General features: G+C 32.3%; 1 protein-coding gene across 5 annotated transcripts in view; it reads left to right on the plus strand.

Moving 5' to 3' along the window:
* Positions 1 to 27,185, plus strand: part of LOC130662889 (hemicentin-2) — a 491,796-nt gene that overhangs the window by 412,004 nt on the left and 52,607 nt on the right. For 4 of the 5 annotated variants that reach the window (XM_057461842.1, XM_057461841.1, XM_057461839.1 and 1 more), the window contains 2 exons: positions 2,335 to 2,481; positions 4,360 to 4,629. In XM_057461842.1, the coding sequence (XP_057317825.1) occupies positions 2,335 to 2,481; positions 4,360 to 4,629 (417 nt within the window). Of the gene's footprint in view, positions 1 to 2,334; positions 2,482 to 4,359; positions 4,630 to 4,707; positions 5,993 to 27,185 lie in introns of those variants that run through there. The other variant, XM_057461843.1, reaches the window with a different exon arrangement.

Below are 27,185 nucleotides of genomic sequence, written 5' to 3' on the forward strand. Positions count from 1 at the left end.
ATCACATAGACCCCCACCTGATTTAGGGTTTACTTTGCTGACATAATAATTCGCAAAAATCAGACAATTGTCGAATAAATTATAGTGCACAGCACATGGGTTAAGTCTTTATCCGTCAAACACAATGTTCTTAGCACTCGTCTCCGGTGCACACTAAGCACTCGCTGGCGCTTGTGCGTGTGCACCCGAGACAAAAACGTCGTGCATGATTCATACATGATTCAAGCATGGTAGTGCATGATTCATACATGACTCAGGCATGCTCGTGCATGGCTTCGCATGATTCATGCAAAGGCACGCATAATCATGCAAATCCATGTTCAATCGTGCATGACCATTAGGGTGTTTCATATTTAGGCGATATCCGTTCCAAAGTTGATAACAATTTTTTTCTTTGTTTTTCTTATGTTTTTCCTTTCAATATTAGTGTCAAGGGCTCATCTTTTAACAGGGTCTTTGTCTAGAAATACTCTATCGATTTTTCAATGTTCTTCGAGAAAAAAGAAACGTCGATTTTTTTGAAACGCTCGGGAACAAATCAGCATGCATGATCAAACATGTTTCGGACAAGACCAAGCATGGTCATAAATTTCCTACAAGAAAGTTCATAGCGCTTAATTTTATGGCTATGTATTAGAGAGTAATAAAATTTCAAACAAAAACGCCAATTTTCTTTAAACAAATCAATCTTTGACCTTTGAAGAGCAGTTAATTTCCTAATAGTTATGTGTTAGTCATTGCTGTACACTTATTTTTAAGAGAGTAATAAAATTTTTCTCATTGTACTAAAATAGGAATGTATCATTATTTAGGCAGGGTTAAATGGCATTAGAATAAACTTCATTATTTTTTTTTATTATTTTTGGATCACAAATAAATGATTTATATCACGGCCAAGTAAAAAAATCTAATTTGGGAAATAATGGACACCCTACCATGCATGATCAGGTCTAATGATTTTTTCCCGGGCACCTACGACTCGTGTTAAAAACATTGTGCTCTCCGTATAAAGACTCGCCTAACCCACTCGCTATGGAATTGCCTATTAATTGGTGAAATTAACAAAAAAATTATAAGAGAACTTTTTGAAGAGCGTTCAATTTACGACACCGATATGTATTTTAAATTGCAGTACGCCTGATAAACGGCAAGATATAAATTTTTTTGTATGGGACTCACCGAAAATTGAAAAACTGTGATGCGGGAAATCTTCCTAACATTAAGAGCTTATATTCGGTGATCATTTTTTACAGATGCCTAGCAACCAACTTTTAAGTTGCAGAAATGAAAAAGAAATATTCGTGTTTTTTGACAAATGCTTACTACATACATACATATATAATTTTTTTTAACTAATAGTGATTTTAGGACCTACTCGCCAAATTATATCAGGTTATCACGAAATTTATTGAAAATTCCACCAAGAGGACAAATTCAATAGCCAGATTTCTATAAGAAACCTACTAAAAAGCAGATATTGATTTTATATTTATTCTTTGTGTTTATTCTTTATTATTGGTTGACGATTTATCTTGAACAGATTATCCAATTGAGACATTTTTGGCAGCAATCAAAAGATTTTATCGAATTCTAGAGCTGATTAGACTCTGGAATCGATCGATCAAGCACTGTTCGAAGTATTCGAGAAAAACCAAATAAACCATATTTAAACTGTTCTAAAGAAATTCAATAAAATTCTAGAAATCGAAATAATCATTTTGGCATAATAGTAGCGATAAATTAACTTTAAAAATATATTCATCCAACTTAAAAAATATTTGCCAACTATTTTATTTGATATCCACTCAACATTCAGAACATTGATGATCCGCAATTGTTTGTTGTTTCTTTTCAATCAAAGGTGATCCTTTTTTTTTTCAAATCCAAGAAAAACTCTCTTACTTTGGCCAAATCACGAAGCTATTTTGTATCACCCATAACAAAATAACTCTACGTTCAGAAGACTCGACCTTACTGCTGTTAATATAATCAGTTGAACATTGACGAACTTATTTCTTTATTTTTTGTTCTTCTTTAGATTGATCTGTGACGCTTACATACGCTTTAACTTACATTTTTACTGTTAATGAAATGATTTTTTCTATTATTTATAATTCTTGTTATAACTGTATGGGGATTTCGTGAAATTTGAATACATAAGTCAATAAAACATCGAAGTACTTAATTTAAAAAATCTTACATTATAAATATTTTTTCATTCTAAAATTAATATAAAAATAAAGATTTTATAGGCCAACCAAAACTTGAAGTATGAAGAGATAGCTTGTTGTATTCTGAAAAATGATATTGATAATATGAAAACTTATGCCGCAGACAATGAAGCACCACCAGTGGAACAATCCGACGATGGCTGGTTAAACTATACCAAAATCAGCAGGAACGACAGTGGTTGGTACAAGTGTTACACCAGACATACTCTAGGCGTTTTTTCAAGCATTGGATACTTTCTTGTTGTTCGAGGTAAGTTTATAACAATCATAACATTTTTAATATTGAAAAAAATTATCAGGAGTATAACATCCAAAGAAAACTATAAATAAATAGGTATGCACTATTTAAGAAAATATGAGATGGATTTCTTATTTTTCTGAAAATCTAATGACAAAAGAACTTTTTGGTTTAGAAACTTCATGTTTTCGATAATGAGGAACCACAGTGATTTGTCACGAGAGGAAACCGCTAGGTCGTCCGGAAATTATTCACGTCTCGTAGCGAAAATTTGCAAATTTCCTCTGCGCTAATGGCAGCAACCAGAAACCATCTGGCTTTAGGCGCAGACGCCTAGTATCATCCTGTCTCTTTATCATTTCTCCCCCTCTCTCACTTTCTCTCTCGGTTTCACTCTGTCCTTTCTCTTCATACTCTATCATCACTCGACGCCTTATCCAAACGTGCTATCCCCTATGTCGACGCTTGCCACGATGATCCGGGTATACACCAGCTTCCGATCGCCTAATCTCTCCGCAATTTGGGCGGCTTGAGAGCCCATCACTAAAGATCGCTCCCTCTCTCTTTCTCTTCACTGTAGTTACCATCGATTACATGGTTCAACATCGCCTTCAAATACCCACCGGATTACTTATCCCAATTTAACATGCTCTAGGATCCGGGATTGGGCATCTCTGTGAAGCTCACAGTCACTAAGTTGATTCATAGGCCATTGAATGTCTGTCATCGTTCTATTAGCTTAAATTATAATGCACTTGATAATAACTGCTATTTTGTTAGTGCTCTTGATGCTACAGACGTCAAGTAATTGAAGAAAATCCTCGGCGTGTTGCTCTCTTATACATCTTGGAGCTCTTTACAGTGCAACAGGAGTACAGTAGGATTCACTCGGCATTTCAAAGACTTTTCAAGGCACTCTTTCTGCCAGTCTTTTATTTTTGTTATCTTCTTTCTTGAGCCTTGAAGATAACGCTCTTTCATCCTCTTTTACCACAGCCATCCGGTCGATACGCTCGCGTAAACCCCTTTCTCATCCTCTCTCCCTATACTTTAGTTTCTTTTTATTTTAATCCTCCCCCCTCCTTTATTGTTCATGCTGTTTTTTTCTTTTTCTGTCGATTTTTGTCCAAATAACAATCTCACCAGAACATTATTGTATAGTGGTTGTAAGTACTTATTAACAAAGCGCATTCACTTGAAGAGCAAACGATTAGACGTAATTCAGCTGAGGCAAAGTATGAAGTAGATTGTAGGAGAGAGAAAAGATTTAGTTGAAGGACAACGATAAAGGCAATGTTAATACATCCAGGCTCGAAAGGTTCTAGACTATACGCCAAAGTTTATCCTTAGTACGTGCTCAGTCGACTCGATATACTGCCGGATTTTCTGGACTTACTCGAGACATATAGATGACAAAGATGAGCAGTAGATGATTCACTATATTTCCTATCTTTGCCTCAATATACATACATATCACGTAGAAACGACGCCAGCGATCGCAGTGTACCCAGCCAAGATTTGGCACGTGCTCGAGTTAACTGAAGAAACATAAACCATTGAATGACTATGCTTTAAGATCATCAGAAATTAATTTCTTGGCTGAGACTCTATTTACGAGAATTTTCAAGTTATGAAAGCCCAGATCTTTAGACCTGATGGCTTACACATTCTTGGGTCACACGAGAGATACTTACCGAGATAATCATATTTTTTGGAAAATTGATTACAGTTAATCTCGTAAGTCATATTAGTACTAGGACCTAATCTTAAAAAATAGGTTATAACTCATGAATTGAAACATTTAAATTGCTTTAGAATTATTTATTAATTTTTTTTTATAAATTTACTGTAAACTCTTTTTTGTTTGATTTAAACAATTCATTGTTACAGCAAATCCAGATATAGAAATGGAAGCAGAAGCATTAAATGGAGAGGCAACAGACTCAAGAAAGATGGAGGTACAAATTGGTGGTGCAGTTACTCTTGAATGCGATGGTGGTTGTTGGGGTCATGGATCGGCAATGGATCCAGCTGGATCAGGACCATTGGCTCTTAATCGAGTAGTTTATCAAGATGCTGGAGAGTATCGTTGTGTTGCACCAGATAGAAAATTACAGGATACTTGGAGAGCCCAATTACCTTATCACATTAAAGTTACAGGTAAGTTTAATTCTACTGGGAATAATGAAAAAAAAATTATCAAGGCATTAACAAAGGCATTTACTTAAATTTATATAGAAGCGTTAAAATGAGTAATTCCCAGAAACGTGTGATGCATACTATTCCAATCTTGTCTGCTTTGCCTTCGTGCGTGTGACGTCAAGACCATGAGTAAGGCAAAATAGCGAGGGTAAACCAAGGCGTATTTACCTAAGAAATGCGAGTGAGGTCGGTGCTCGTATATTTTACTGATGATGGATATAGAGATGTTTCGAATGAAAAACACTCCCAAGGGGTGGTATCTTTTTTATTTGATAATAATCTCTAGAGGCTACGAGTAGATAAAATCTCTGTACTCTAGTACCAAGATGAAAGATGTCAACACAAAAATGTGTAATGTCATTTATTTCTGTACAATTGTTGTAGAATTGGAGTCAGTATATCGTAAAACCTCGGCCAAATTGTCATCTTGAATAAGAAGTGTTTGGATCATTTCAGCTAAATGTCACAGGACGAGGAAAATATGAATTTCTAAACATCGGCAATGCTTTTTATTTATTTTCTTTATTTTCAGTTATATATACAGAAAGCTTATTTCCAGTGATACATTTCGTGCTCGGTATACTGTCGAAGGCTTCAAGAGCCTTGGGGCAAAAGTAGTCCAGTGTTGTAGAAAAGTGATTGCATTGGAGGCTCTTTGCAACGGTAGTTCCATCGGTTCGAATAAGAATTGGCAAGGGAGGCGAAAAATTAAATGAGCCGGGAGTGTGTTGTATTGGAAAATAGATAGGAGTCCTCTGAGATTTGTTTGACAATCTTTTTCTCACTCTTTCACACTCCTTCGTTTCTAATGACCTGAAATACATAAACAGGGCAAAGAGGGCGGGAAACTGTGCATTATCCAAAGATTTATCATCAAGCCTGCCTAGTTAAAAGATCTTAATGTTACTACTTTCTCTTTCTACTCGTTTTCCGCTGGTTATTTATTCTCACTTTCTTTACCTTTCTCATGTTTTATTTCCTCTCTTTACTTTTCATTCGAAAAGTCACGCGGAAAATATTCACTCAAGTGTTCTCAGTCGTTTGGTTAAATCCGAGCGGAAAAAAGTCTAGTAGCATAGCATATGACTACTCACACTAAAAACATTTTTGGGGATAAAGTGATCCCTGAAAATTCTTAAATTTGCGACGACCAATTATCTTGCCTGCTAAACCCAATTTTATCTTGAGTGGATTTATGTACCCCTTATTCACGTCGCAAAAGTAGTACGAATAAAGGAATAAAATTTGGATTGATTTCTTCCTTATTATAATCCTTACGCAAAATGATTTCTATATTTTCATCGCGACCTATCGATGATGTTTTGATTAATCTCTTAAATCGAATAATACTTTTATAAGTTTATAAATAATATAACATACATTGTCATGAAATGCCATCAAATAATTGATTATAAAAAATTCTGAATGAAGTAAAAATAGAAATATACGTACTCTAAGCTATCCTATTTCATTTCCTTGCCAAGAGTTATGTCAGAGAGAAAAATAAATCCTCGGTCATGTTCTCTAGTGGTCCTCTTTCTCGATGTATTTTCATAGTTTAATGTATTTTTCTAGATTGTTCTCCCTTATTATAAGATTTGTAATAACTTACTTGACTTCGTGAAGTTTTCTGGAATGTCAAATACAACTTTCCAAGCGTCACTGCTACAGTTAGACCAAGTAAAGTCCAAAAAAAAGATGAGACTTTATGCTAGTCGATTGAAATATTCGAGTTTGTTCGGTTCAACGAACACTTGACAAGGCATTTTTTGGTACTTCATAGTGAACTAAAATGCCAGCCAATAGCAAACAAGAGATCAAGTTGTTTTTCATCACAAGATAAAAAGCTTTGCCATCAATTTTTATTATGAGTGTTAAGTAAATAAAAACGATTGCCAAAATTTTTGATAATACAAAAAAAAAACTCTATGATAATAATGACACACATAAATTACATGGCTTGTGCGTCACTTGTTTGCTCTGAACTATAAGCGAAGAAGGAAATACGTAGAATATTGGAAAACTTTTTGATAATCCTCAGTGCTTCCCTATTGCAGGGGATTATTTAAAATAATCGATTTCAACGTCAACACTATTTCACACTGTAATTCAGTAAAATTTATTGAAAATTTATTTCTACAGTAAACTATACAGACAAAATAGTACTCTCTTAACATGAATAAGTGAAATAAGTGAATATTCACGAATTCATGTTTAGAGAGTAATATATAGGAAAAATGAACTCGGTATTGAAATGAGCACAGTCTTAACACCAATGCAGAGTTGATAGGATATATGACAGGAAGATAGAACAAGGCGCTGTCAAACTAAAACGGGATTAGTTAAGCGAGCCATACTATAAGACTGACGAAATTTGTATTCTGAAATCGTATTTTCGTGTTCGTATTCGTATTCATGTTTTAAACTATGCCACACACGATATTTTTAATGATCGCCCGCATAGAAAACAAGTTTCAATATCAGCAGTTAGTCGGAAACAAGTTAGTTTGAGGCTAATGGTGTAGTAAATTATTGATGTATGCGTAAATTGTGATTTGAAATAAACAAAAAAACTTTTTTCAAATTTTTTTTTATTATTTTGATTAATTTTTATTGAATGCAATAGAATGTTCAAAACTGTCACATATGAGAATAATATACATAGATAAACTGAAGGAGCTGTCAAACAAATGGCCAAAAGTAATCAGGCTGAAATAAACATTGAGTGTAACTAACAGCGAGTGAAAACATGATTTAAGACATTTTCAATTTACGAATCCACTTATACTCGTTTGCAATATTGGTCTGAAATGAGCTTATCTTAACTGGTTGTATAAACACTGAAACATCAAATTTCGATGCAAGTATTCTGAAAAACTCCACTATACTTAGTAGTATTAGTCTGTAGTATTACAACGATATTAACCTGGTATAAATGCAGTATAAGGGTGATAAGATCCTGTTGATACGGAGTAAATTAATTCTATTTGAAAATTACATCAAGCCTGACATTCTTGAAGGTTCTCTGATAGGGTTCAAGCGAAGTAAACTAACATAACGTTTATAATTTGTATCGAGCGACTCTGTAGATGATAATGATCATCACCCCCAGTAACAATATTAGCAATGATAGCGCAAGATTTGTTCACAATATTGCCAATGTTGTGATATACAATATTGATTGTAATTTCGTACAAGAGACTTAAAACATATTTCTTGCGCTAGAATTAATCAATTATTGCTCCAGATTTTTACTCCAGAAACTTGCACCAAGTTGTTCCAAAGTATGGCAAGAACCCTTGAGCCCATCTCTTTTGTTCTTGCATGCTATACTTTTTATTGCTCAGCCAAAAAAAAAGAAGAAGGGAAATAAACTTATACTCTGTTTCGTTTCTAGAACAATTCTTGCTCAAGATTCTTGTACAAATTTTTGGCGCCACACTTATTGCATTTTGCGCTACTATATTTTGATAAGTATTGCGGAATTTTGTGCATGAGATATTTGTTTGAGTCTATTACAATTTTAAATCAAAAACGTATATTATAAATTTTTTGAGTAAGTACACAGAAAAAAAAGTTATCTTGAGTCAAGAAAATATTTTTGAAGACAAACGTTTTCGGGAACCAAGTCAAGATTTTCTTGAGCCAAGAGAATTTGTCTTGGTTAAAAAAAATTCGTCTTGGTCGGAAAAGATTTCTACTTTATCTGAGAAAATTTAGGTCTCCAAAAAAATATTCTTGAAACAAGAATATTTACCTTCAGTCGAGAATTTTTTTTTTCTGTGTACCTTCATTGTATAGACATATTGTTGATTATTGATTATATTAGTAATTAATCAACTAATGTATTAATTATTGAAGAAACAAATCAAGGGAAAAAATTCGAGTGTTTGCTCAAAATATAGATTACAAAATCGTTATAGAAGAAAGAAATCTTGCATTGATTCGTGTTCATTCCAGTCTTACTGTAACCCCTACATCTGTACCTGAATAAATGTCATCTTTTATCAATACTGACGTAGATATTAACACTGCATTCTCGATCATTTGTGTTAAATTGAACACTAGAACTGTACAAATAAAAGTAAGTTAATTCTTCAATAAAAGAACTTATAACGTATAATAGAAGTTAAAACGTATTCTACTGAGTTAACTAAGAGGTAAAGCCACAACATATCATGGGATGAGTACCATGTTAACAAGCGTGTGACGTCAGTCGACAGTAAAATCCTCCAGCCAATAAAGTTAGCTTCTAGCGAAACCAAACGAGAAACACGGACCACAGAGCATACGACATGGAGGGTTATACAATTTCTCTTGTCTAGCGACGTTTCATCACTACACCAAAGTAAAGCTGAATTAATTTTTACTTATTATGTTTATCATTAACTACACATTATAATCTATTTATAATTTATTGTAAATAAATGCATTAAATCTTTGCTGACTACACTGGTGCCCTAAGCACAAAATTGGTAGCATATAGGGATTCCATAGTAAGTTACCACTTCTGTGCTTAGCACGACAGTATACTAAATTTGACGAATGAAATGTTGAATCAATGATTAAGAAAATTGACGAAAACGAAAAATGATAAAATTTACTAGTCCTGTTGGTTAGTTCACTAACAAACCATTATGCCACTAGAAATGTGTAGAATTAGTAGAAAGATGTACTCAAAAATTACTTCAAAATTATCTTTTAGATCCTTAACTATGAACTATTAACGATAAATATTAACTACTTTGAGATGACTCTTTTTTAAGTCTATGTTTTACATATTTTACTTAGATATACAGAAGCTCTCTGATGTTGATAATATTAAATTCATGATTTTATTTTAAGGACTTCAATCTCAAAAGCATCGTTCGTAAAAGTTGTCTTTTTAAGCTGTTCAAGCTAGGGAATATCTTTTTTGTTATGTCAATAGGAATAGTATATTTGTGGCGAGGGATGAAACAAGACGACTTTCAACCCATTACATCGCTTGATCTGAAGTTGGCTTACTCCGATTAGCTAAAGAGACAGTGAAACTATACAAGTTTTGATATAGGTCGTATGAAAAACGTTAAAAATGATTATTTTTTTATTGACGCTATCTCACAAAGAAAAGATACCCGATAAAAATCAGTTTTGTGGTAGCCCATAGATTCGAAGTTCAAGATTCGATATTATTTTAAACCAATCGATCGAGCACTTTTATTCGAAGAAAATTAAAAAAACACCTATTCTTACATTTTCTATTTGTAATATCTTTCAAACAAATAGATCAAACCGTATGATTAACATCTTTCTAGTAGTTTTATAATTTCATCAGATTTAAGTTGTTACAAATTTTTGTAGTCATAATCGAGAGATATTGATTATTTATCCACATTCGTCTATTGATGTTATCTTAAAGAAACGTAGTAAAGAATCCTTCTTAAGATCGACCCAAAAAATAACCATGTTGCAAAAAACTGAGTCGTGAAAATCTGATTGAAATCAATAATTTTGTTTTGTATGAAAGTTTTCATTTTAAAAAACAAGGAGTCAAAAAAAATCCATACGAGCGACATTGTGTGGGCAATGAACCTAAAATTTAACTTAGAAATGAAGATAGAAAAGGGTTTTTGAACAGCGTGACATGCTGTCACATATCATTGGATACAACATTGAGAATTTTAGCCATCACAAGCTACTTCTATTTTTCGTCCCATGATACATACAGAAATGAAAAAAAAAAAAAAAAAAAAAAGAAAAAAGAGAGAAAAATCTCAAAAAGCCAATAGTTCTCAGTTGATTTCTTCATTCCCAAACCTTCAATACGTTCGTCCAGTGGGATTACGTTTCTTGTCATTTTTGTCACGTGTATACCCTATCAATGTTCCTTGTAAGACCATGCCCAGTTCGATTTATTTTTCTGAACTAACACAAAGTAAACAGCAATCGATAATCGATTAATTTTTCTCATAATATAAAAGAAATTATAAACTAACGAGTAATGGTTTAGTAAATTCTCTCATTTTTATACATACGATATAAAATAAATGAAAAAAAAAATTTTTATTTTATAAATTACCGTAGTGCTTAATTTTTTATTTTTTTTCTCATTATCATAAATTAATATAAAGTAGCAGCTATCGGTAAAGATGAAAAATTCGTTGATTAAAATATCTTCTCGACTTGACTTTGATGCACGAGAACTTTATGGGCATCATTGCTTGCTATCTATCTTCATGGTCTACTAACAGTGGCTTTACGATCGTTCAAGCACTATTAGGGTATTCCAACGAAAGATCTGCTATGCAGATGAATCGTATTCTTTAAGAGCCGCCTCCTTTCTAGCGCAGCCCTCGAAATATCACCAGCAGGACATTAGATATGCGTACCATGCCACTATGGTCATAAATCAATTCTTACACAACCCTCACACCCCTTTATACTTTTCTACAGCTCTTTGGTGCTACACTAATGTGTTCATAATTCATGCTTACGCCAACACGATGGGAAGACAGACTTGAAAAATTAATGCGACAAAAATAATTCATATGGTATTGCACTTCTTGTATGTCAGACTATAGGTCTATAGTTTGTGCTGCATAAAGTATGCAATTTAGTATTTCCCGATTAAATTTGAATTTAAATGTGTATAGTCATTTTTTAGAGGGATCAGCTTGACATTTTTATTTCTATTTTTATGTTTTAGTATCATGAAAGTTGAAAACCCAACCGCAAAAACTCAGAAACTTTTTTTTTAAAAACGAAAATAAAAAATCTGGGCGTCGTTTGACCCTGTGGGCCAGCCCCAAAACTTCCCGCTGTTTTCGAGCTCAAGGAGATTGAAAACATTACTGTGAATATATTTTCGAGCTCTTCGAGCTCGAAAATGCAATTACCTGGGATTATTTTTTATGAGCTTTTCAAGCTCCACCAAGTTACGTATTTTGCTAAAGTTTGACAAGTTAAGAATCGAAAATTATTAATGAAGAAGCGGTTTTCAAATTTTTATTCTCGATCGCGTTCAATGAAATAAATGTATCGAGACAGAAATCAATGTCAGTGATCAAAATCAAGATTTGAGTGAGTTTTGACTTAGGTCAGAGCAATAATATATGAAATGTCCGAGAAACATATTAAAAACTGGGTTTTCTCAATTTTTTGCTGATAATATGACTTAAACTAATGAACAAGTTAGATGACATTCTATGATGATCGAAAGAGACTATAAAGAGGAATAGTTGGTATGAATTCAGACACATTTAGTGCTTTATATTTTGATTTATCCGGAAAAAATAACGTTTTATGTTATTTTTTTAACTTTTCAGCGCCGATATCTTTTGAACTCATGAACCGATTTTGACGTTTGAGGTGGCAATCGGCGCGTTTTCTCAAATTCTAGAGCTGATATAATTTTGGAATCGATCCGTTCTGCCGTTTTGAAGGTATTTGAAAAAACCCGTTTTTCACCATTTCTTTCTCCAACGATATCTCTCGATCAAATTAACCGATTGAGATGGTTAAGGCGGCGATCGACGCGTTTTATTAAGTTCTAAAGCTGATTAGATTTTGAAGTTGATCATTCAACTCGTTTCTGAGAAATCAATAAAAAACTAAAAAAAAAATTTTTTTTTCATAAATCGCCAACATTTTCGAGTCTATTCGATCAAATGATCTGAAATTTTCAGGAAAGTTGACGGCCAACAAGCTCTTTCGATTGCCACCTCAACTATCTAAATCGGTTCATTAGTTAAAAAGTTACAAAGAGTTTACACACACACACATACACACACACATACATACAGTCGGACATCATCCTGAAAATAGTCAGAATAGCTTCCTAGGACCTCAGAACGTTGACATCTGATGAAAACTCGATTTTTGAAAATCGGAGTAAAAACAATAACTTCCCGAGTTTTTCGAAAATCATCGATTTTCTTAGCGGGAAGTTAAAAAAAATTAAATAAAAAGGGGGTTAAAAAATAGTCAAGTAAATATACGTAGTCGATGGAAAACTGTCACTCTCATTTGTTATTTGGTCTTGACAGTCACGAGGGGCTAAAATGGATTTATCAAGCTTAACTTTATATTGTTAGAGAAATGAATGAGCAATGTATACTAGTACATTATTATTCGCTTAAAAACTATTAGTTCCAGATAGTCAGTTAATTTCGCACATAGCGCGACGACCGATTCACCCGGAAAACTATGCATCCATTGGGAAAACATCGAATATTACACCTGTACATTTATGTTTGTTCATTTCGTCGTCCACTTTAGCCGGCAACATATATATTAGACTGATTCAAAAAAATCGACTAATTTTTTTTTTTATTCATTATATCGAAAATATTGTTGGAAATGACGAAAAAAAATACTGTGAAAGTTTGAGCTCTTAATATTGATTTTAACAACTGTCGCATCGAAATTTTCTATTTCCCATTTAAATAACATGGGAAAATTTTTTTTTAAGCTTTGGAATTTTGTAGCTCTCGGTGGAACTAATACTTTTAAATGTCCAAGACATATTCTTATGGGAAATTTGACGCTCTATAAAAAAGGTCTTTTATAATTTTTCGATATTTTTATTTCTTCAAAAGTTATTCAAAGTTAAAGTTAGATTGACGATAAATTTCTACATTTTTTAAATTTTTTGACGCAACCATCAACTTTATCGGAAAAATTTACAGGACATTTTTTGTAGAGCATTTTATTTCCTACAACTTATCTCAGAGAAAATTATCGATATTTCTCATAAGTCGTATGTTATTTGCAATTAACTGGAAATTTTCTTAAATAATCTAAATTTTGTTGCTTAAAATTAATTATATTCAATTTTTCAGTTAATTGCGAAGAACTTATGACTTGTGAGAAATATCGATAATTTTCTCTGAGATAAGTTGTAGGAAATAAAATGCTCTATAAAAAATGTCCTGTAAAATTTTCCGATAAAGTTGATGGTTGCGTCAAAAAATTTAAAGAATGTAGAAATTTTCCGTCAATCTAAATTTAACTTTGAATAACTTTTGAAGAAATAAAAATATCGAAAAATTATAAGAGACCTTTTTTCATAGAGCATCAAATTTCCCATAAGAATATGCCTTGAACATTTAAAAGTATTGGTCCCACCGAGAGCTACAAAATTCCAATGCTTAAAGAATAAATTTTCCCATGTTATTTAAATGGGAAATAAAAAATTGCGATGCGGCAGTTTTTAATATCAATATTAAGAGCTCAAACTTTCACAGTATTTTTTTTTCGTTATTTCCAACAATATTTTCGATATAATGAAGAAAAAAATATGTTGATTTTTTTGAATCAGTCTAATATATATATATATATATATATATATATATATATATATATATATATATATATAAGTGTGTGGATATGATTGTACATAACAATTTGATCCTCGTCAAATCGTTTTCGCATTCGTGATACACTTTACAATCACGTATGCGATTACTAATCGCGGCTGTTTAATCTACCGAAGTACAATCGACTCATCCAACATATCCGGACATTTCTACGGGCAAATCAATATAGCCAATCAAGATTCATGGCAAGCTATACGTATTTAAATTGCAAAATTTATGACTAATTATCAATTTTAATTATTTTTAATTCAGTTCAATATAATCGCGCTGATTATTGCCATGCTTCAGCTAAATTTAATTTTCTACTCTACCATCATTCATATATGTATATTGTGTATGTAACATAAAAATAAAAAAAGTGAGACAAAAAGGATTACAGAAACGAAACGAAACTAATTTTGTTTTTTAATAACTCCACTGTAAAAAGTAAAAAAAAAATGTTCTTTAGATTTATTGTTGTGCTAGCTATAGTCGTTTTTTTATTATGTGTTATTTTTCTTTGTTAATATAATTATTCGTAAAAATAATTATGAAAAAAAATTCAATTTCAATAACATAATGTTAAAATAAAACAAATAAACCAAGAAAAAAAGGTTAATTAAAAGGGAGAACGTACAAAAAAATATTTTATTAATAACGTAAAAACTTCAAAGAGCTGCTGGACTACCAGTTTAATTAACCAAACGAGCGTATGATGCAAAAACAGAAAATGACTAAGTTATGGTATTGAGAGCAGTCTACAATTTAGCCCCCATTGATCTGATCAAACGGAGTGATTTGATTCGGGGCTTACGCAACAACTATACTGTTATGTTACGTAACGAACGAACGAGACTTTATACTATGCTGTTACTGCTGCTCTTGTTAACTGGTGGTAAATCTATCGATTTATTGATACAATTGAGAAAGACGAGTGCACCTGTCGTATCTGGGCGTCATTTCGCGCTTGGTGTGCTGCAGCGAGCGCGAAAGTAGTCGAATTTCACTCCATACATTCGAGAATTCCCTCGAGACATGAAAGATAAAGTATATATTAAAATCTTCTAATAAATAAAAAGGAAAAACTATAGAGTATTACTTAGACCGTCACTTCCATATGCTTTCGATTTGTTAAACTCTTTGCATTATTTTATTTTATTTATTACTACACTGTCCCCGAAAAATTACTGATATTTGTCAAACATTTCTTTTTACAAATAAACACGCTTTTTTAAATCTTCTAACTCTCCAGGGAGCAAACTTGAGCTCATAAACTTTCCGTAAACATTTAACCTTTTTTATTTTTCTTTTCTTGTTTGTTCTTGTAAAAAACGGAAGTCAGACAATAGTACCGACATACCGTAACAAAGGGCATATGATTCGATTTTCTGTTTTATTTATATTCTATTCCACACGTCAAATGATATTTTTGATGTTTTGAGTTGGCCCTGTATAAGTGAAACTATTATATTCGTAAACGCGAAAATTTCGTGAGAAACGACAATACATTCCACACTTTAGCATATATATATATATATATATATATATATATATATATATATATATATATATATATATATATATATATATACCCAGAGAGGAAAGTACGACGGGCCCAGGCTTGGCCCAGGCATGACTCAAGTATGTAGAACCTTGACCCAAGCTTGTAAGCCAGCCTTGGTAGAACTCTGGAATCATAACATTGGGCCAGCCCTGGTTCCTAGACCTGGCCTATACTTGGTTGCCAGACCTGGCCCATGCTTGGTTGCCAGTCTTGTTCCAGACTTCGTTGCCAGACCTTGCCCATGCATCGAGGAAACGACTTAATTGAATTAAAAAAAAATTTTATTATTATTAACCTTGTAGAGTTTATGATCATTAACGTTTAAATTATCTAAGGAAGGTAAATGATGTGAAAAAAACTTATTGAAAATTCTGCTGGGCTTTGGGTGCGAACTGCCGTCCTTCTGATTTCTGGGTCCGAACGATAGCTACTGGACGATCCTACTAATGTTGAACTGATACATTTATATGATCTACTTCTTAAACCACAGGTATAGCCAAACTTGAGTTACCCTACCTTGGTCCAATTCTGGTTTGCCATTGAATGGCCAAGGCTCGGTTACCCGGTCTTGGCCCACGTCTGGCTTACCATTGGATGGCCGAGCCAGGGGAACCCAGTCTTGGCCCAAGCCCGGGTAATCATTGTAACGGCCGGTGTCACGCTTAAATAACCGCAGACAAAATAACCGCGACAAATTAACCGACGACAAAACACACAAAAACCATGATAAAAGGGTGGTTATTTTGTCATTTGGTTATTTTGTCATTCGGTTATTTTGTCGTCGGTTATTTTGTCGTGGTTATTTTGTCTTTGGTTGAACTGTTACGCTTCAAATTGCTCAACATGCCCCGCTAGCAAGACTATCTGAGCATGGGTATGGGGCTAGTTGTGCAATGGCTAAAATGGACGGAATGACTGTATCTTATGATATGAATACAACATAAAATTAACAATCCCAAATTATTAATCATTTTTGTCATTATCACAATTGATACGAACATAGGTTAGACCATGATTCGGCATGTATTTATTGCATTCAGCATGCCTTGCTCAACAAGCCCCTAATGAGGCAACAAAGTAAAAGCTAAGTTATAAAAAAATGATAAGAGTTAAAAATAAATAACCATATATATTCGAAAGAGCAATAATTAAATAACTTTTGAATACTTACGTGATCACGAAAAAGTATTTTCATGATACCAGCATCGAAACTTAAAATTTTAGAGTCTCTAGAGCCAGTCGACATAAGCTAATTTCAAGCCGATGCTGCAAACAACTGTAAGGGAATTCGTAATTCACAAATACCTCCATACAGCGGGCAGAAATATGCATGTTTCTATATCTATATGTATATATATTATATCTATATGTATAATATATGGCTAATCATATATATATTTAGAAACGAATGAGGCAAAATGAGACACTATATTTTTTGCGGACATGAGTGGCATGAGTAGCAAAATAAGAGACTATTTTATAACAAAAACGAAACGTTTCTTTATATTTTCCTGTTCAGAAAATTAGAAATTAAAAAAAAATCTGGGCGTCGGTTGGCCCTGCGGGCCAGCCCCAAAACTTCCTGCTGTTTTCGAGCTCAAAGAGCTTGAAAACATTACTGTGAATATATTATCGAGCTCGAAAATGCTATTACATGCAATTATTTTTTTATGAGCTTTTCAAGCTCTAACAAGTTAGGTTTTATGCTAGAGTTAGAAAAGTTAAGAATCAAAAATCATTAATGAAGAGAGCGGTTTTTAAATTTATATTCTCAATTATGTTCTATGAAATTAATGTATTGAGGCGGAAATCAATGTCAGTGATCAAAATCAAGATTTGAATGAGCTTTAACTTAGGTCAGAGCAATAATATATAAAATATTCGAGAAAAATATTAAATACTGGGTTTTTTCAATTTTTTGCTGATGATATGATTTAAACTAAAGAACAAGTTAGATGACATTATATGATAATCGAAAGAGTCTATGAAGACGAAGAGTTGGTATGAAATCAGACACATTTTAGTACACTATATTTTGATTTATCCGGAAAAAAAACATTTTATGTTATTTTTTTAACCTTTTAGCACTGATATCTTTTGAACAAATTAATCGATTTTGACGTTTGATGTGGCAATCGGCGCGTTTTATTGGATTCTAGAGCTGATTAAAATTTGGAATTGATCGGATGAGTCACTTCAAAGATAATCGAAAAAAACCGTTTTTTACCATTTCTTTCTCCCGCTATATCTCTCGAACAAACTAACTGATCGAGATGGTTAAGGTCGCATTCGATGCGAATTATAAAGTTCTAGAGCTCAGTAGATTTTGAAGTCGATTGTTTAACTCGTTTCTGAGAAATCAATAAAAAAGGTAAAAAAAAAACAAATTTTTTTTTTCGTAATTCGCCATTATTTTCGAATCTACTTTATCAAATGATCTGAAATTTTTAGAAAAGTTGGTGGTCAACACGCTCTTTCGATTGTCGCCTTAACCATCCGAATCGATTCATTAGTTAAAAAGTTACAAAGAGTTTACAAACATACACAACACACATAAATACACACACTCGGACATCATTCTGAAAATAGTCAGAATAGCTTCCTAGGACCTCAAAACGTCGAAATCTGATGAAAACTCGATTTTCGAAAATCGGAGTGAAAACAATAACTTCCCGGATTTTTAAAAATTTACAATCTTCTTAGCGGGAAGTTAAAAATCAACACGACAAAATTTTTTTTTATTGGTCAAAATTTAAGAATGGTTGTAATATTTGGGATTACCAATTAGCCCCATATTTTTTCTAGAAACTGTAGAAAAAAATTGTCAAAAAAAATTAATTTTTGTTAATAAGTACTGTTTATTTTTGACCCACGCACCTGAAAAACTGCGAGAAAAAATGTGAAAAATGTGAAAAAATGCGAGAAAAAGTTTCCTCCATTGATGTACTGAATGTTCAATGTAAACTCGCTGATGAATCCAAGTTAATTTATTTGACCAGGAGTCATTGACATATCACTGCGTCTTTGAAAAGCAGAAACAAGCGGCTTGTGATCAGTCTGGATACTAAAATCTCTAGCTTCTAACCAGTGTCTGAAGTATTTGACGGACTCAGCAGTGAGCTTTCGATCATACGTCCTGTTATTTCTTTGAGCTGGTGAAAACTGACGTGAATAAAAACCAAGTGGTTGCCATTCATCATCCACTTTCTGGTCCAGGACTGAACATATGGCAGTGCTTGATGCGTCAGTAGAAAGGCGTAATTCAGCTGATGAAACTGGATGTGCTAGCAGCGTAGCACTAGCAAGCTGTTGCTTGATGCGTTCAAAAGCCTGTAGTGTGTCTTCAGTCCAGGGTACTGGACGTTTGTCATTCTTCTTGGAGTCTTTGAGTAGATCATTGAGTGAAACTTAAATCGTTGCAGCATTTTTTCGTTTAATTCGTTGCAGCACCAAGGAAACGTCGGAGGACAACCAGTGTTTCAGGTTTCTTGAAGTTCACTAAAGCTTGCACTCTGTCTGGTAAAGGTGTAGAACCTTGAGGTGTAATACGATAGCCCAAGAAATCAATAGAGTCCACTCCAAAGACGCACTTGTCAATGCTAATGCAAAGACTTCCTCATGCTGCTCTTTATCTTCTGACGTGACTAAGACGTCATCAATGTAGAAGTATAAGAAATCAAGACCTTGAAACACTTCACTAGCTAAACGTTGAAAGGTTTGTGCAGCGTTAGGGCGACCAGGAGGCATACTGACGAATTCGAAGTGGCCAAAAAGCGTAATTACAGCTGTTTTTTCAATGTCTTCATCGGCTACTGGTATATGTTGAAATGCTCGTCTTATGTCAATCTTCAACAGTATTTTTTTAACAGCAAGGTTAACAGTACAACCAGATAAGAGAGATATTGGTGTACGGTCTGGTAGTTTTTGTGTTTAGCTTCCGGAAATCTCCATATGGACGACAATCTCCACTTTTCTTAGGTGCCATATGTAGTGGACTAACCCAAGGACTTGTAGATGGTCTAATATGACCCAACTCTAACATAAGTTGGAATTTATCTTTAGCTTGCTTGAGTCTTTCAGGGCGTAGTGGTCTGATACGTTGAGTACAACGAGGACCAGTAGTTGTGATGTAATGTCTTACTGAATGTTTGATAGCAGTATAATTTGAAGGATTTTCTATTAACTCGGGAAATTGTTTGAGTAGATTAGTATATTTAGAGTCAGTAACTATGACTGTAATCGAATTAATTGGGGCTTGTGCAAAAATACCTGAAGCTTGACAAATAGTGTCTGGATCGGTGATTTTTCCTTGACGCAGGTCAACAATTAGGCCATATTTATGAATTAGGTCAGCACCAATCATTGGATAAGGTACGTCTGGAATACAGATTATCCACTTGATTGGCCTACGTAATCCAAGGTTAAGTGTTAAAGCTCGTCCCATCCATATGTTTGGATAATACCGTGGTTAGCTGCATATAGTTACATGTCGGTTGCTCTTGATCTGTCTTATTGGATAGGTGGAATAACTGAAATGTCAGCACCAGTATCAATGAGGAATTTGACTCCTGATTCTATTGATGGCTCGGCTCGTTTCCCTGCTGGTTAGTTATGAGACGACCAAACACATGGAGTGTTGCATTTGTGCGCTTTAGGACCAAATTTATTATGGTAGTAGCAGGTTTTCTGGTTGTTCCTGTTGTTGTATAATGGTGAACGATGTCTAGCATCACGACTAGATGATCTGTGTCATGACTGTCTTGAAGTTAACTCGACAAACATGCTGTCCATTCTGGCTGATAGACTCTGGATTTGTTCAGTCAGTTTTTGAAACTACCACTGGTTGAACCAGTAAAACACTCCGGTGCAATATATAAATAAAAAGAAAATAGGTTATAAATTATTAGCTTCGATAAATTTTATTTTATGATAAACGTATTTTTAAAACCGAAGTGAAAAATTGACGTTATTAACTAAATAATTCTTAAGAATAATTATGTTCAAATTTAAATTATTTAGTAATAAAATAAAGTTTTATTAGAGTATCGTCATCCTTTATAATTGTCTTTAAATAATCCTATCATTGTTGAATATTAAATTTTGAAATATCACGCATGATTAAGGTTAGTTCCAAACTATTAAATTAAATCGAAAGTTATTCAAATTTTTATAATTTGTAAAAATTTTAGTCACATAATTATTATTGTTACATGAAACTTAGTTGAAATGTTACATAAAGATAGTAAGTAAATATTACTTTGAACAGATTCACAACTATTTTGCTGTGAAATATTTGCTCTTAATATTTAAATAAATATAAGGGCAGTCGAATAAATTAAGACTCGGCTTCGTTAAGTTTTATTTTTGATTTTATTAGTAGTAGTTATAGACGTATTTTCGATACGGTACATTTATGGTAACTAACTGACAGACTTAAAAAATAATTTGGTTGTACAAATTTTAACGGATGTAAAAAACTGGAGAGGGTTTACAATTTTGGTAGAAGGAAAATTAAAAACGAGTGATTGATAACTGAGTAAAAGAAAGGGAAAAAGGGGCTGAAGAAAGTGGTACGTAGGTGGGTCAATTCGGACGGGCCCAAGAGGCTAAAGGAGCGCTGAAAGGGTAAAGGTCATAATTTATAAAATGTCATTCTGCTTAAAACGTACTTATATAAAAATTCACAAATTTCTTAAAAGTAAATAAGTAAAATATTTGAAATACCGGGTTATTTTTCCAAGGTGCCGTAAACAGCACGTGAGACCCAAAAGGTCGGATTGTAGAGCAAAAAAAAAGGTTTAGGAACTGACGGTCAACGCGTTTAAACAAAAAAAAAAGACACGAAGAAAATTTAACTTTTATGGAAAGGAAAAAATATAATATTTTAAGGCTAAACAGATGTTGAGTTGGTCGTCGTGAAAATTTTACAATTTTAACGTTAACAATAAACAATAAATTTTACAATCTACAAAAATAAATTTAGAGAAAAAATGTAGAAAAATACAATAAATTATTTTTCGTGAAAAAGTTTGTAGTCTTAAATTACGAACTGAACAACTTATTTATTGCCGTAAATTTACACTTATTTTCATAACTTTTTACTTGTTTTCATTTTGTAATTTCCCGCTATGATAATTGAAAATTTTCAAAACAAGGGAAGTCATTGGTTTTGGTCCGATTTCCGAAAATCGAGTGTTCACCAGATGTCGACGTTTTGAGGTCCTACACAGAAAAGTTGGAACCCGACTAGTAACCGTACTGAGTCGGGTGCAAAACAGTAACCAGTCGGGTTCCGATCTTTCCGTGTAGAAAGCTATTCTGATTGTTTCCAGGTGGACGCCCGCGCGCGTCTGTGTGTGTGTGTGTGTGTGTGTGTGTGTGTGTGTGTGTGTGTGTGTGTGTGTGTGTGTGTGTGGATGTAAACCTCTCATATCTTTTTGATGAATGAACCGATTTAGATGGTTCTTGCGGCATTCGAAAGATATTTTCTGAACTTAGATTTTAAAAAAAATTTTAGACCATTTAGTCAAATAAACTCTGAGATATTTAAGAAATACGAAAAAAAAAAAATGTTTTTTTTTCGTTTTTTTTTTAATATTGTGGAAACTGTTGGATCGATCAATTCCAAAATCTAATCAGCTCTAGAACTCGATAAAAGCTTTCGATTGCCACCAAGAACGTCTCAATCAGATAATCCGTTCGAAAGATATCGCCGACGAAAGAAACAGTAGAAAACGGTTTTTTGCAAATATCGTCGAAACGAATAAACCAATCATTCCCAAAATTTTATCAGCTTTAGACCTCAATAAAACGCGCCGATTGCCACCTCAACCGTCTCAATCGGATAATCCGTTCAAGAGATATCGTCGACGAAAGAATGGAAAAAAATTGTTTTTTTCCGTTTTTCGTGGATATTTAGGAATCTATCATATCGATCGATTCCAAAATCTAATCAGCTCTAGAACTCGATGTAAAAAATTCACGTCACGCTAAAAAAAAAAATTTTTGATTATACAACAGAAATTCATGTCACGAAATTCCAAATCGACTGATATACACAAATTTTTATAAAATTTTTTGTCTTCTACATTTTGGGCACAGGAACTTATAACAACTTTAACTTTTCAGACTCAGAAAAATTTTAAGTTTCGGGACTAAAAAGATTATGGTGCTAAAAAAAAACACTTTTAGAACGCAATTTTAACGATATATATGTAGATCATATCGGAAAAATGTATTATTTTAACACCGAACTTTTTTCTAAGTCCCGATTTTAGTTTGATTGTACCAAATAATATTTGATTCAACTAGTTAGTATTTGTTGTGACTTTCGTTGTAGCGATAACTAAAAATAAATACCAAAATAATTTTAGTTACGTTAACTATTTTTTTAAAGTCATCTGAACAATAAATAGTTATCATAACTATTTAAATTAGTTACATCAATTAAATTAAAATAGTTGGATTTAACTATATAAAATGTTTTACTACTACAATTTAAAAATTGTTGCATCAACAGCAAAATTTTAGTGATATACGGAGACAAATAAAAAAAAATTGTTGAATCAACTATTTGAAAATAGTTAAAGAAATATAGTTATTGCTACGATTTGTTATTAGTTACACTGTTAGAAGTATTTATTTGAGCCAAATAAATATTTGTTAATAGTTAATAAATGATTTATTAAATTAGATTTATTTGGGCTAAATAAGCCATTTCTTAATAGTTAATAAATGGCTTATTTGAATAGAAAGAAATGACACGTGATGTTAATTAAGTAAGGTTATGACAAATATTTTATAGGACTGTTTAATTTTATTTTTTTAAAGAAAATAATACACACAATTAATGTTAATTGAAGATAAAAATTATTATACAAAAGATATAAAAAAAATGAAATTTTATAATAAATTTTTACTAACAATCACACTCATTCCATTCAAAATTATAACCTGAACTTTATGTGTCATTTCTTTCTATTCAAATAAGCCATTTATTAACTATTAAGAAATGGCTTATTTGGCTCAAATAAATCTCATTTAATAAATCATTTATTAACTATTAATAAATCTTATTTGGCTCAAATAAATACTTCTAACAGTGTAGAATGAGTTCCTAATAATAGTTGATTTAACTACTTAATTTTTTTTGTGACTACTAAACTTTTAAATTAGCAATAACTAAAAATAAATAACAAAAAAATTTACAGTTACTTCAACTATTTTTTTAGAGTCATCTAAACAATAATTAGTTACAAAAACTATTTAAATTTATTACACCAACTAAATTAAAATAGTTGTCTCTTTTTAGTTGTGGCAACTACTGAGATTTCTCTCAGTGAACAATTAAAAGCAGAACATAGTAAAATGACGAGTTATTTAAAAATTCAAGTTGTAGTAAAACACATGTACCTATTATAGAATCTGGAGATTGCTTGTTAATTATATATAACCATATATAATTATGTAAGATTATATATAACCATGTGATTTTTTTAGTGACATTATATATCATTATATGCAATTATATAAAATCATATATAATTATATATAATCATCTGTGATTTTTTCTCGGCGCTATATATTTATATATATAATTTTGTATAATTATATATAATTCGATATGAATCAAACATAATTCTATATAAATCATATGAAATTATATAGAATTATATAGAATTTTGCACACCTCAAGCGCGAAAGCGCAGGTGTGCTTTATGGACGGTTTTTTTTTTACTCGGGTTGATTATAGGAACGGCACCCATATATATTATAGTTATCGTTACCATGATATTATGGTAACCGTTACCATAACATTGTGGTAATGGTTACTATAATATTATGATAATTGTTGATATATGGTAAAAATTACCATATTATATGGTAACAATTACCACAATATATGGTAACCATTACCATAATATTATAGGAACCATTACTATAACATTATGGTAACCATTACCATAACATTATGGTAACCATTACCATAATTCTTTCACATACGATATGGGAACTGTTACCATAATGATGGGAATCGTTCCCATACTTATGGGAACTTTTCCCAGAAAGTATGGGCTCATATCCCATAATTCCATGTAATCATTACCATAACGATATGGGATGATATTTCATACACGTGCTTGGAACAGTTACCATAAATTTCTCTCCGTGTATTAACAACTATCTACTGATGGTAGAAAATTTTACCATAACTAGATAGTAATTCCTATTACTTAATTTTTTCCGTGTGGCTTAAGTATTTCTTGTCATGATAAAAATATCTACTTTGGCGTACTATGTAAATTTCCCTATCGAAATTCTTGAAATGTTCAAAACCGGTAGTTCTACCCTGATTCTACTTCATTTAACTAAAATTCGAATGTTCTATTTCACATTCAATTTACGTTTCGAACATCGTATATATTTATTTGTTTTATCCTGCGGGAAATAATGAACACACTACAATACAAATTTAAAGTTCTAAAATAATTAAAAACATAAAAGAGAAAAAATGGATATCTGCAAATATGTCAACGCAATACTTTGTCGGACTACAATTTATTTCACATCGGTGCCATTGCCAACGGTGGTCATAAACGATTAAATATAAATGCTTTTAGAGAGATAAAATATAAACGTCATAGAGTGAGAGAAGAAGAGGATGCACCAAGTAAATATGAATGCAAAACCTCGATTGGAATAAATTTATTTTAAATATAAATTTATGATTTTCAACAGGACAAATGTGGTGAAAGTTGACTGTTGATATTTCATTACTAATATTGAGTTTTAAATTAGCTCATTCAAACATACAGCAAAAAAAATACCACTTCGATATAAATTAAAGTGATATCAGAATATTTTTATAGCGTAAATTTTTTCCAACCTATATCGTCGTTCTTAGCAGAAAACCGGCTAACTCAAAATTTTCATCCGTTCAAAAGTTACAGATATTTACATAAGTACGTTCATACGCATACATACACTCGGACGTCATCTTGAAATTATTCAGAATAGAACATCATAACGTCAAGATCTGATAGAAATTCGATTTTCGAAAATAGGACTGAAACCAATAACTTTTCGAATTTTTGAAAATTTTCAATTTTCTTAGCGGGAAGTTAAAAATCTATAAGGAATTGCATCAAAACCTATCGGAATCCATATAAAAAAGTATGGACTTATGTAAGAATCCGTAGAAATTAATATAAGAGAGTATGGTTTTATATAAGAATCCAAGTAGGAAACCATGAGTATCCGGATTCCCATATGGAATATCCACATAAGAAACTGTGAGTACTTAGATTCCCATTTTGACATGGTGCACATTCCCATGGCAAATTGAGGCAAAAATTCACATGAGATTCCATACGGTTTCCATATGGCTTTGGCATGGTGAGGATTCCCATAGGAGCCCATGTGAGAGTCTATATCGGGATCTATGCTGGATTATTATATAGGAAGTCATATGAGATTCCATCTGAAACCGCCATGTGGATACTCACATAGAAGTCTAGACTGGATTTCGATATGGATTTTTTGATAGCCCGAGAAAAAATCAGCATGCATGATCATGCTTGATTCAGGCAAGACCGTGCTTGGTCAAGCATGATTTATGCAAAGTCATGTTTGATCATGCAAAAATATGCAATCGAGATCTGATCGAGCTTCAATCGGATTTAATCGAAGTTTTTAATCGAGGATAATCAAATATTTTTGATGAAAAAATTTTGATAATTAAACATTTATTTTTATTTTGACGTTAGTAGTTAAAGTTATGTTTTTTTTATCGATGATTAAAAAAATGTAATTTATAACTTTTGATTCATTTAATAATTAAAATAAATCTTTTTTTTCCAAAAAATAATTAAAAAAGATTTAATTACATTTTTTTTTATCAATTGAAGAACTGAATTAATAAATTCTTGCGAAATTAATAATGATAGTCAATACAATCGCATATTTTTTTTTTTTTTTCAATTAATAACTAAGATTAATTTAATTGTTATATTTGCTTGTAATTTATAACTAGAATTCTTTTCATTCATTATTAAAATAAATATCTAATAACCAAATCAAGATTGAATTCAAATAATATTTTATTTTTTACGACCCTGAGTTTTCAAAAGATGTTAAGAATCGTCGTAAACTAAAGGTGACAGGTCTAGTAGACAGCGGACGTACTTCATAACACGACGGTCGTGGGTTCGAGACCCGTCACGGGTAAAATTTCAATAGTACTTTTCAGCCAATAAACATTAACTATTTATCAATACTAACAAAATAAGTTAATTTAAAATTGAATTATCATCATTATTTTTTTTTTAATAATTCTAGGGATTGTGCTTGATCAGGCCTGACCATGCTTGGTCAAACATGATTATGCTTGCTTAATATTTGCCAGCCATGAGCATGCGTGATCATGCATGAGAAAGCATAATCATGCCTAACCAAGCATGATCACGCATGCCCAAGGCTGGAAAATATTCAAGCATGATCATGCATGATCAGGTCTGACGATTTTTTCCCGGGTGTATCTATTTTATGATAATCGAGCAAATGATAAAGGTAATATTGTGTTCACTACTAAGCCTTGATTTCAAAAGATTAAT

Source organism: Microplitis mediator, chromosome 2 (genome assembly GCF_029852145.1).
Source record: "Microplitis mediator isolate UGA2020A chromosome 2, iyMicMedi2.1, whole genome shotgun sequence".
Lineage (NCBI taxonomy): Eukaryota > Metazoa > Arthropoda > Insecta > Hymenoptera > Braconidae > Microplitis > Microplitis mediator.